This window comes from Micropterus dolomieu, linkage group LG12, assembly GCF_021292245.1.
Source record: "Micropterus dolomieu isolate WLL.071019.BEF.003 ecotype Adirondacks linkage group LG12, ASM2129224v1, whole genome shotgun sequence".
Classification (NCBI taxonomy): Eukaryota; Metazoa; Chordata; class Actinopteri; order Centrarchiformes; family Centrarchidae; genus Micropterus; species Micropterus dolomieu.
In genome coordinates, this window is record NC_060161.1 from 31,795,296 (window position 1) to 31,808,066 (window position 12,771).

The 12,771-nt window shown below is 37.7% G+C and overlaps 1 protein-coding gene across 1 annotated transcript; it reads left to right on the plus strand.

Annotated features, from left to right (window-relative positions):
• Positions 1–481: 481 nt before the first annotated feature.
• LOC123980579 (V-set and immunoglobulin domain-containing protein 10-like) lies at positions 482–8,407 on the plus strand. Its single transcript, XM_046065029.1, has 7 exons — positions 482–817; positions 2,041–2,286; positions 2,606–2,728; positions 3,025–3,090; positions 4,442–4,519; positions 6,489–6,568; positions 7,477–8,407. Exons 1-7 carry the CDS (start codon positions 763–765, stop codon positions 7,498–7,500), a joined length of 672 nt encoding a protein of 223 aa, XP_045920985.1. The 5' UTR covers positions 482–762; the 3' UTR covers positions 7,501–8,407.
• The last annotated feature ends 4,364 nt before the right edge of the window (positions 8,408–12,771 follow it).

Sequence of the window (12,771 nt, forward strand, 5' to 3'; positions counted from 1 at the left end):
GTAAAACCTCCCCTCTGGATTTTCAGTTATTATCATACAAAACAATTCTAGAAAAATATAATGACAACAATGATTAAAGTTAAATAAAACATACACAAAACACACACGACATCAGTATTTTTTCAAGTTTGACTTAAATACTGACAATGATGGAAAAGGTTTGATAGAGATAGGAATCTTCTCTCAACACACATAATATCCTTAAAAAATCTAGCTTTCTGTTTGATATGTGATTAATAATGATGATTACAGTTAATGAAAAGATGAAAAGGTAAATTGCTACTTTCTGCATTAAAACAGAACTCTAGCATTGAACGTAGGAGCCATCCAAGACAGATGTATTTCCTAGGAATAGTGGCCACACATCACAATCTGCCGGTCCCATACACCTCTATCTGCAAACACAGATACATATTGGGAACTTGGGTAGAGGTCTGTTGGAGGGAACTGACTTTTCTCACCCTTTTGTCTCCAGCTCCCCATTGTCAGTCTGTCAAATCAACAGGCAGTGATGTGCAAAGACTGTGCAAAAAAAAAGAAGAATAAAAAAGGACACCCTTACTGCGTGCTATGTAAAGGTTAAAGTTAAAAAAGGCTATCAGTGATGGTTACCCCCCACCCCCTAAGCGGGTGTTGATAATTCAAGATGAGAAACCACTGCTGTATGTTGAAGCCACAGTGAGTGTGGCCCCGGCTTTTGCGTCAAGTTCAGAAATAAACTGAACAGGAAGAGGAAGTTTTCACCTGCTGTAGTTCAGTCTGATGCTCAGTCAGCAGCAAGACACCATGGAGGCTACATCTCTCTGCTTCAGACTGAGTGAGTACTGAGTCTCTGGTTTCTCTTTTTACTTTTATGTGTCTGAACATCAAAGCAAACATGACTGATAGCTTTACTCCTCTGTTTATTCAGTGATGCTTGAATTCATTCTGCTGGAGACAAGCTCAGAATCACACTCAAAGTGGTGAGCAACAAAGAGAAAATCCTACAAATTATTTCTTTTTAACAGTCACATCATTCTCTCAGAATCAACATAGGAGGTTGATCTTAACCTATTAAATACATCTATGCCTACAATTTTCATAAATTAAGCGGATCTCAAATTTGAAGTTAAATTTGATTAGTTCAAGCTAATGTATCATTAGTATTCAACATGCATTTTGGATTTAAAAGGTAAAAAATAAATAAAAAAGTTTGGCACGGTGGCCCGGTGGATAGCACTGTCGCCTCACAGCAAGAACGTTGTGGGTTCAAACCCCGGTTGCCCCGGCCTCTCTGTGTGGAGTTTGCATGTTCTCCCCGGGTCTGCGTGGGTTCTCATCCAGGTGCTCTGGATTCCTCCCACCGTCCACAGACACGCGGACTTGGTTAATTGGTGACCCTAAATTGTCCTTGGGTGTGAGTGTGACTGGTTGTTTGTACCCCGCCTTTCACCCAATGTCAGCTGGGATTGTCTCCAGCCCCCCATTGGTAGTGATATTTGGTGCTGCTGCTTGGGCAGTTTTTAAAGTTTATGTGGTCCATATCTAAAAAAATATTTTCACAATTATTGTGCTGACAATCGCTGCCTGGCTTATGTTTCCAGGCAACATTTTTTCGAGCGAATGAAATGCTAGATTTACTGTATCTAGTTCATGAGAGTCACAAGGGATGGTCAGGGTGTATGATGGACCTGTTCTAAGTCCAGTCTGTTGTAACGTTCAGGCAACAAAAGCACTGAGAACATTTTCTCTATGAAACATTAATTGACAAAATTTCATCATAATGTTGACAGACAACGTCATCCGGGTGTCATTATGTTTCTTTTTAAATACATTTTAAAAGATATTTGATGTAAATAAAATTAATTTCTAAATAACAGGACTGTGTGTTTTTGCTTTTCTGTCCTTTGGAACTGGTGGAGGTCTCACAGGCTCTCAAGGGACCCCACTCAGATGGCTAACAAGTTACTCACTAAGATTTGTTGGTCATTTAGCTTTTCCAAAAAAAATTATTTACCAAGCATAAGTGTCTGACATTTTATGTTTTGACATGTTGTTCAGCTGGTCCTGTGATCCTGGAGACTCCTGCTCTTCCTGTTTTGGTGGGACAAAATGTGGTTCTGCGCTGCAGACACAAGACAACTTCCACCAACACCAAAGCTGTTTTCTACAAAGATGACGTCCTCATGGAGAGCAGTCCTGCTGATGAGATGCCAATTAACAATGTTTCCAAGTCTGATGAAGGCGTCTACAAGTGCAGCATCCCTGGTGTTGGAGCGTCACCAGGAAGCTGGCTGGCTGTGAGAGGTGAGACATGATAGTGTTACAAAGCTAAAGATGATATTGTGCTAGTTGAATGGCCAGGATGGGAGCAGACTAGTCATGGTGATGTCACCGTTCCTATGAAAGGTCCTATTGTCTGGAGTTTGATAGAAATCTCAACAGTGTCTAGTTTCATGAAAGGTGAAAGTTCAGTGAAAGTTTACTGTTGCATTTTTTTTTATTTATGGCTCTTTGTATTTATGTTTTACAGGTTTAAAATTCTATTTAAAATTAAAGTTCATGAGTGGAATTTGTAATCTAACAACAAAAACAATTTCTATCATCTCTCCATCCCCTCCTGAAGAGACCCTCCCCAAAGCCACTGCTGCCCCTAACGTCCTCATCCTGCTGTGGGTAGTTGTCACCACTTTAAGTTTGACTCTGGGGCTGCTGGTGGTGGGATTCCTTTATATTAGGAAACACAGAGGTAAAGAAAAGCAACATCATCTAATCTGCTGCATGTTAATAACTTCCTTAAAAACACTTAGAAGAGAAGGCAACTATAGCCATCAAGTTTATGAAGGAGTGCATCCTATAACACATTGGGTTTGATATTCATGTAACAGTTTACATAGTTAGAAATTGAATGACAAAGAACAGCAAAGTCACATTTGTGTGAATCATGTCCGCTGTGTCCAAAGAGAGCAGGTAATTGTTTGAGAACATATATGTATAATGTTTTTGTGTCTCTGATGTCAGTGTGCTTGCGTTTCTATCCATCAGCGGTGCTCTGCTTTTCCTCAAAGATGGCAACAGCAGCATCAAACTCCGGCAAGGACGATGAAATAGGTGAGACTGTGTATGCTGTGATTCAAGTCATTTTGATATAAAAAATGTGTGACCATCCAGAAGGCTTCTTCACTTCTGACTGGCTGTCAGGGAATCCCAGCTATCTAACCTCTGAAGGGTCACTGTCAAGATGATGGATACCACTTGGTTCGTTGGTGCTCCTGGCTGTTGTAACGTCAGTTGTTAAGACTTGGCCTCAGATGACTCAAACGACCAGAACGACCGGTGTTGGCTTTTTGACAATGTTGCCCCTGATAATAATTCTTGGATAACGATGACCTAGATCAGGGGTATTCAATTAGAATTCAAAGAGGTCCAGTTAGAGAAAATTTCCCAAAGCAAAGGTCTGGAGCATAATAATGACTAACTTGCGTTATCATTCAGTACCATAACATATAGTAGTATCAACATATGTTTTTAGTCAAAAACATACTGTCAATTCAAATAATATTTCAGGAATATTTACTGTCAGTTTTCACATCAAACTGGAGGGATAGTAAATAATAACTACTCATAATAACTAATATATTCAGAATTTTAGTAAACCAAAATAAAGTCCCTAATTTTAACCAATTTTTTTATAATAAAAACTCAACACATCTTAACAAATGAACGGCTGTAATGCCTCCTCTTCTCTTTCATTCCCTCTTGTTGAGCTACCACTCCTACTTTCTCTTGTTCAGTGAGAAACATGAGCTCTGGTTTGTCCTGCCAGCTAGGATTAGAGATACTCGAGATATTCTGTTTTTGAACTGCCCGTGGGAGGAATGTAAATGTAAGAATCTGTACATTCTTGGTTAAAAGCCATGTGAAATCTCTTTTCTCTTTCTTTGTGTGTTTCCAAAATGTCTGGTCAATCTGTCAGACTCGACTCGCAATGCTTATCGGAATGCACAGATTTGATTTGCTGAGCAGGATCATGAGACGATTAGAGCACATGCAAATAGTCAGTGAGTTTCCTGGGCCGCCAAACCTGTACAGTAAATGCTAGAAAAGCTACGCGGGTTAAAATAGAAACGCTCCGTCACGAAGTAGTAATTCTCAATAATGAATCGGCTGTAGGAGAGGACGGCAGCTGGGTCCGGATCCGGACTGTGGTCCGCCTATTAGTGACCTCTGACCTAGATGACTGAGAATCTTTATAGACAAAAACTTCTATAGTAAACTGCAAAAAATGAGCTAGTTGTTTTATCTAGATCAAAGAGTTGTTATTTTTAAACCTAAAAGAACATTTATGGTCTACATTTATGCACATGTGTACTTATGTCTACCTGCCAACCTTCTGCTTCTGCATTTAATAATCTAAATGTACTTTAAATTTTTTACACAAATGTTTTCTTTTTTGTTTCAGTCTCTGAAGACGATGCTGCAGATGACCCAAACAGTGTGACATATGCAGTCGTCGTCATAAAACAAAGAAAGGACAAAGGTTTATTTGACTTTAATTTAGATTTTTCTTTTCTATAACATGATGTGATGAACCCAACAAGACTGTATGGATAACCTATTTCTTAAGCATTTACACATTTTATAAGCGCATATTTACGCTTTAATTTATGAAAGTTATACTTATACTACTATACTTATGATTTGCAATTATGTGAATCACTTAAATAATAATAATAATAAGAGGAGTTGCTTTGTGTAACTCTCCCTGATGTTGAAAGTGGCAGTTGAGACGTGCTGCCCAGCAGGACTGATGTCTGAATTATTTTTGAATCCTCTCAGTGTGTCATAGATGGTGTTTTGTTTTTAGACACAGCAGACGCTGCTGATAATTTGAGTCTTTGCCCCAAGACAAACCACAGCAGAAAACCACAAAGACAAAAAGGTGCCCATTTAGTCTGTCAGTATGAGTATTTTAAGTTCTCTTATCTGTCTGTCAACCTCTTGCTTACTGTTGGTTTCTCTGGTTCAGATGAAGATGAGTCCTCACATCAACCTGTTTACTCTGCTTTGACCATGAGTGCGAATCCACGAGTTTGCAGACCTGATTTGTATATTATTAAATTTTTGTTAGATAATATTTCAGGTATTTTCTAAAAATGTGCCCACACAGTTCTGATGCCCCACAAATCTTTATCTGTTTAAATCAGTATGTAACTGAGAATGCAGATTTCCCCTGCGAGTTATTGTTATTTGACCCCTTTAAAGTGACTCCAAAGGCCCTGTAGCTCACACTGTAATCAATGATCTGTCACACTTTGGGTGATTCCTTTTTTTATTACTTTCTTTGGGCAAGTGAGCTGATGCTGTTCAGATTGTTGGTAGAAACTATGTGCTGTAATCAGAATGAAAAACAATACATTCCCCCTGAAATGACCTCAAAAGAGCTCTTACTGGCAAAAAGAAACAGACGCTGACATAATATTTAGCAGTTTGGTTCAAAAGGTGGAAAAATTCAATAACTCAAAGTTTTAAATTTATTAAATAATACAAAAGCACAGAAAAATGGTAAAATCTACATGCAAGCTGCAATCTGAAATCTCACCACTAACAGCCCCTGTTGACAACACATGGTCCCTTTAAGACACAACAAATCTGATAATCTGAACAGCATTTTTCAATAACATGAGCTAAAGAAACAATTGTCAAGGTAATCCCATGTTATATTGAACAGACCGTTTTATCTGGATAAACATTTTTAAGTCAAACTTTACATTTTCAGTGCCACCACACAGCTTCCCAAGCGTGTCCTTGTGCGCATGCTCGAACTAATAAGGGAACCATAACAGAGTCCGATACAATGGACGGCATCATATTCATCGTATTCATTGTATCATGTTAGTTACCATTGTTCATATGTCGTAGGCTAATGTGGCAAGCCACAACGTTACAACTAATCAATGGATAATGTTGGTTGGCGTTAGTTGGCAAGCCAACTAAAATGTTTCTCTTGCTTTGCAGTAATGTTAGTTTACCTGTCCAATAGGAGGAAAGCCAACTCTGTGTGTATATATATGTGAGGTCTGTTCGTTACCCTAGCCTTTTGGATTTTGACTGATTCTCGTTTGGCATGAAGGGCTTCAGCACATAAAACTTTGTTGTTGGTTTTTATCCTTACAGAAGTTTGTCTGTAGGAGCGGATACTTTTTTGATGTTAGCAGAGTAAAATGTTTTAGCTGCAGTAATGTCGCTGCGTACAGAGTTCAGTATAAGTAAGCAAAAACTCTTGGGAGCACGCATCAACATCATCATGTTTTTTGTGGAAAATCTGACTTGATTTTTTTCACATAGGAAGCAGTATGTTACAGGTATCCGAGAAAGCGGGCAAATGGTCCATTATTATGTGAGGTTACAACCAGTTCACAAAAAAGCAATAAAGTGATTAACTTCATTACAAAACTACATACTGCCTCTTTAACATGAAATATGAATTCTACTTGTCTCTATTGCAGAATCTGAAGCCATGAATCGCACAGCAGCCACAGACTCAAGCTTAACAGAGCAGGAAGTCATCTATTCTCCTATCCAGAAGGTAAGGGGGCTTTCACACCTCAAGTCCGCACCAAGGTCCGGATCAAATAATCGTTGTCGTTTTAAAAACTTTTTTTTAACACAGTAGTACGATGGATGCAATGAATGATGAGATACTGGTTTGAGGGACACAAACGCATTGAATATCCCTCCTGTCATGCAGATTCATGTTTTAAACATTACGAAGGTGTCATAAAGCCCTTTCTGCTGGGAAGTCCTCAGAGTGGCTGAGAAGGAAACCCCTTCAGTTTGTTTCTGAATGACTAGCTCTTTGTCTCTTTATAGGGAAATGTTCAGGGCTCAACAAAACAATTAGTTTCTTTATCACTTAATCTTCTGATTCATCAATTAATCATTTTATTAACAAAATAATTAATTCATAATCAGTTTGTTAACAAAATGCCAGAATATTGTGAAAGATGCACATAACAATTTCTAAATTGTTGTCATCAATTTGCCCTTTTTAATGTTTTTAAACTGCATTATGTCTTGTATGCTGTCACTGTCTGTTAAAACAGCTGTTGTGTTTAAGCTTCACAAATATTTTATTTTTTTATCTTGATCAAAACAGATAAATATTCAGTTTACTATCATAAGACAAGACAAAGAAAGTTTTCACGCTTGAGAACTGGAAGATTTGCTATTTTTGCCTGAAATATTTAATTAAACAATTACTTGATCACCAAAACAATTAACAATTTTCTGTTGATCCTCTACTAATCAATTAATAATCATCTAATTGTTTCAGTTTGTTAACAGCGATACTGATGAAACCGTTTTTACCGTCCTGATCTTTCAGGTAATCAGGCCTGACTTTAGCGTTTAGTTGCTCCTGTAAAAGCAGAAAATGACCCTGGAGTTAAGAATATTTTTACCAAAGATATAATCTTTTTGTTTTCTGTTTTACAGGCCACAAAGAGCAGCGACACCTGACCGAGGAAGGGAGGAGAGACTCTGTTGGTGTCATTATGTTACTATGTGTTGAACTTATTTGTGTATTTTTAAAGTAATTTCATATAACTTCATTACATGTAATTAGAATATTTCACTGTAATTGAAAATGCCAAGCAATATATTTACACACATAGGGGATGTTTAGTCTTTAGTTTTAACTCACAGCATCAGTGTCAGGCAGAAGTGAGTTAGATTTATTATTAACTGTCACATTCAGAAACCATCTGTCTGTAAAAATTGTTACAGTCTTCTGCAACATTGTGAGCAATGTATTCTCCTAAATTACCTCACACACACACACACACACACACAGTAACTCATCAGAGGCTGACAGACACCAGTATGAATAATAACACCTACTCTATCTGCTATCACAAACAGAGAAATGTTATTGCTCAGTTTCAGTGAAGAGATATACAGACAGATTTTGTTAATTAGCTTATTATACATATGCAGACTTCTTATTTTCTTTTCTTTTTACAGCAGCAGGGAACATCTGCACAATTTGATATATAAATGTATTTTTATTGTTCTGTGTAAGCATTACCCTTAAAGCTTGAATGCATGTGCACTCCAGATATAGCTGCGGCTAGCTGACCATGTGGTTATCACAAACAACGGCTGACTTCTCAGTTCTGCGTCCATGTATGTCGCTGAAAACACTGTAAGTCAGAGGGTCTATATGCAAAAAAGAAGGGAGACATGGCTGGTGGTAATGTCTTCAAGCAGAGTTGCTAAACACCTCATTTCACTGATCACCTTACTGAAAGAAGTCATCTGTAGACTTAAGTTAGTTTCATATTGTCTGTATTCTCCCTCTTTGTGTGTCTCACTCAGTCTGGGCTGTGACACAGTAAATACAGAAAGATTAAGATAAAGACATGAACCTCTTTGTTCTCCAGCTCTTCCTTCACAGTCTGCAGGTCGTTCTCCTTCCTCTGCTTCTCTTCTTGGAGCTGCTGCAGCTCAGCTTGTTTGGTTTCAACCTGGAAGGACAGCGAGAAGTTTTAAAGAGAGGAGAAGAGACAAATGTTCTTTTTAATAACATTTAATACTTTACACTATAAATTAACATCTGTGTCAGAAAAAACTATTTTAAGACTATTTTGTACTTGACCTACATAAACTACTGTGAGTTTGACTTTGTCTACATTAGATGACATAAAGAATGTGACTTCAAACTAAAATCAGTGTATTATATTATTAAACTAAAGATGAACCTCATTCCTCTTGGTCTCCAGCTCATCTTTCAGTGTCTGAATTCTTTTCTCAGCTTCATCCCTCCTCTGCTTCTCCTCCTGCAGCTGCTGCTCCTTAAACTGAGAGAGAGAATCCAGACATGATACTATTAATGTAAATTAAATGTTTAGCAGAATAAACCAGAAGTTAAATTTTGAATTTAAATTTGATAACTAAAGTCTGCAGTGGTTCATACTGGTTTCAGTAAATCAAACTTCCCACTTAAAGTCTCGGTTTTGTCTTTTGCTGCCATTTCAAGGATTCTCAACATCACAAAAAGTTAGTCACAATTAAAAACCAATCAAAAGACGTCAACTTAATTTAAATTCTTTTCAGAAGTATTGCATTTGTTTCTTTACCTCTCTAACTCTTTACCTTTTGTGTTGTTTTAATCTCCATTGAATTTTGCTTTCAATGTTATGTCCTGTTTATGTACTTACATGTTTTGTCTCCCTTTGCCCTTTTTCGTTCTTCACACTCTTCATTGTCACTGTTTCATTTGTCATGAGCTGCTCTCTTTCTGCTTCAATGTGGAGCTGATCTTCAGGTTTGTTTCTTTTAAAGCGCTCCTTCTGTTCTCCTTTATCCATTTCATCCCTGTGGCTTCTCTTGCTCTCTGTGTGAAAATACAGGAAGTAGAATTAAAGTCATGTCCTTGCATCACAGCATATGAGACATTTGAGTCTAAAATCAGGTGTTAATGGGCTACAAAAATAAGACACCTGACAATTTCACTTATTGCTAATAAAAGTTCAGCTATTTGAAACTAAAACATTGATCACATCATCAATCATTTCTACCTGGAACCTGGATGTGAGTGTCTCTGGTCTGGTTGATGTCCTTCTGTTGGACTCTACAGGTGAAGCTGTTGCTGTGTCTCTTCTCCACAGTCACTCTGCTGCTGACAGTATAGAGGTCATCAGGACCTCTGACTGTCTCTGTAGGTCCAGCAGAGAGGAGGTTTCCCTCACCGTCCAGCCAGAACACCTCAGGCTCTGGATACCAGCCTGCAGACTCACACTGTAACACCACTCCCCCTTTGTCTCTGTCAATCCCTGCTAAACTGATGACAGGTGAGGAGACGGCCCCTGATGTTGAGCAAGAGGAACATTTAAAATGAAAACATTATTGTACTTCAAAGACTCATGTGAACTTCTGTCCAGGGAAAATATCATTTAAATCCTGAACAGACTTAAAAAATATTTTTTCCCCCCTTATCTTGTCTGATGACTAATTTTATCACTGAATCCCAAATTGAAATGAATTTAACAAAGAACTGTTTTTGTGAATTCTGCTCCATGTTCTGCTTATTCTGCATATAGTTCAAATTATAAACTACACATATATACATACACATTTATACATATTAAATCATATTCTTTTCTCTGTTTGAATTTAAACAAAGCCCTACAGACTCCACTGACCTTCACTGACAGTATCGTTACACAAATAATAGGCTAAAACATGTCGTGATTTTTACTTTCACTTTTGTCAACAGGGAGGGACCACAAGAACATTCTGCAGGTGAAATATTTTCACTTTTGTTGTATCACAGACTGTCTTAGTGAATTTAAAAAGGTTTTAAATCTGATATAATCGTTTCATAAAACCCTTTGTACACTGTACAAAGTCCATTAGTCAGTAATAAATCATGTCTAAAGCTGATGATACACGGAGCAACTTTTAGAGCAATGATGCTGGTCAATATCCCCTTTCCCCACCACTCTGCCACTATCCGTTCAAAACATAGTTGGACTTGCCACAAGCAAGATTGCCCAGCAACATTGCTCAAAAAGTTGCCCCGTGTATCATCAGCTTTAGTATTGGACAGGTTGCTGTCAAACAGGCGTCCTGTTCAGATGACTAAAAGGTCTAAAGCTGATTCATTTTGAAATGATTAGATAAGAATGAACCTTCATTAAAAAAACACACACACTAAATGCTTGTAGCGTACCTGTTGTCCGTTCAAGTGACTGTGACTGTTAATTATTATTCCAGGTAACGTTGGTGAAAAACTGAGACTTTGTTCGGCCCCGATCTGACTGAGAGAAACTCAAGGGCGCATTCAATGAACCGGTTTTTGTGTTGAACAACTCGGAACAATGCGCAGCGGTCTTCAAGGTGTGTTCTTTACCTGCTCTATATGAAAAGCGCTATAAGATAACTGTTGTTGTAAATTGGGGCTATATAAAACGCAATTAGACATAATTGGACAAGAGAAACTGAGAAAGGTAATGTGAATGGTGTCATTGTCATGTTGGTGTTGCTGGAGTAGAACCGAGAGGGTTAACGCCCATAGACACCTGATCAGAGGAGCAGGAAGAGAAAGAGAAAGAGAGAAATAAGGTTTTACTGGTTTAACTGACTGAATTTAATTTGTGTTAAACTCACGGTTTGACGACTCTTCGACGCAAACAATAGGTATGTAGGCTTTTCAAATGTAATACTTTTGTTTTAAGACCTTAGTTTAACAAAATGTTACCTAACCTATATTTAAAAAACCAACACAGTATAGCCAGTTTGCAGGTCAAAGGACAAGCTCTCAATCTTTCACAGATCTTACTGTATTGGTGGTTTTTAGCACAGTTGGTGTTTGGTGTGTCATTAATACACAAAATGTAATAGTAGACTTGCGCTATGGAGAGCCAAATCTAATTTACATAAAACAGTACATATTCTTATTTATTAATATATACATCAGATATATGAGCACAAATGAAAGCAAAATACAACACAAATTTGCTTAAAATAAATTGATACCTTTTTAAGGCTGTTATATAAACCTTTTACTGAGTTTCTGGGACAAATCATAAATCACAGCATTGATTGTTGAATCAGAAGTAAGCATACATTATTTCTATTAAATGGACTATAAATGCAAAACTATCACCAGATTGCTGAAAGTCTGAACCATGTGGGTCATTTCCCTGCCTTTAGTTTTCTTAGACCGCTAAGTAAAGGGTTCATTTTACTAGAGTTAAAGTAGTTTTCCTGTTTACAGTTGATTTATTTATATTCTCTCAATTCCAGAATGATTCACCAGAACAAACAACCTCTGCTAAGTGACCTTAGTGCTTTGGTTTTGCATCACACTGTCGTCTTGGTTCTCCTAGCCCACTTTTGTGCAGGTAAGTTACACATAAGCATAATAATAAAGTCTTTCTATTCAATCTTACATAATAAAATACAAGTCTTCAGCCATGCTAGTGTCTTGGTAAGACTGTGTGTAGTGTTCACCATATTTATCATTTAGCATGCTAACATTTGGTAATTAACACTAAATACATATCACAGCTCATTCTGATATGAATGTCATTTTGCAGGTAACTGATCATAAATCAAAGTAGTGGACATACAGAAAGTTAGACTTGATGTTTGCACTAGATGAATATTCAGAGAGTCATAAAAGGTATTACAGTTAATCCTATGAAGAAAATGATGTAAATGATCCACAGTTTTATTTCACAGACAAACAACAAAGGAGCTTGAGCAGGATTTAAAAACAGCCCTGTCTTTCCCCAGGTCAGTCTCAGATAGTAGCAATGGTTGGTGAAGACATTATGTTGCCATGTCATCTGGAACCTGCCGTGGATGCTGTTTCTATGACTGTGGAGTGGGCAAGAAGAGATCTGAGCCCCAGATTTGTCCTCGTGAGACGTGGCGGTGTGGAACTCCTGATTAACCAGAATCCATTATATGTGGGAAGAACATCCCTCTCCATCAACAAACTGAAGCACGGAGATGCTTCCCTGAAGCTCTCCAATGTGAAACTGTCTGATGAGGGAACGTATATTTGCAGCATTCTCACACAGGGAACATCATCTGAGGTTAAGGTTTATGTAGGTAAGTGGCTTTAATCCAAGAGGTTGAAGATGATGAAGTCAAAGATTTAGCACGTCTGACTTTAATACATGAGACTGGAGCTTGGGTCCCATCACAGACTTGCAATTAACATTCAGCTCTTTAGTTAACCGTATCTAAAAAACAGTGTTTTAGTTAACTAACCATAAT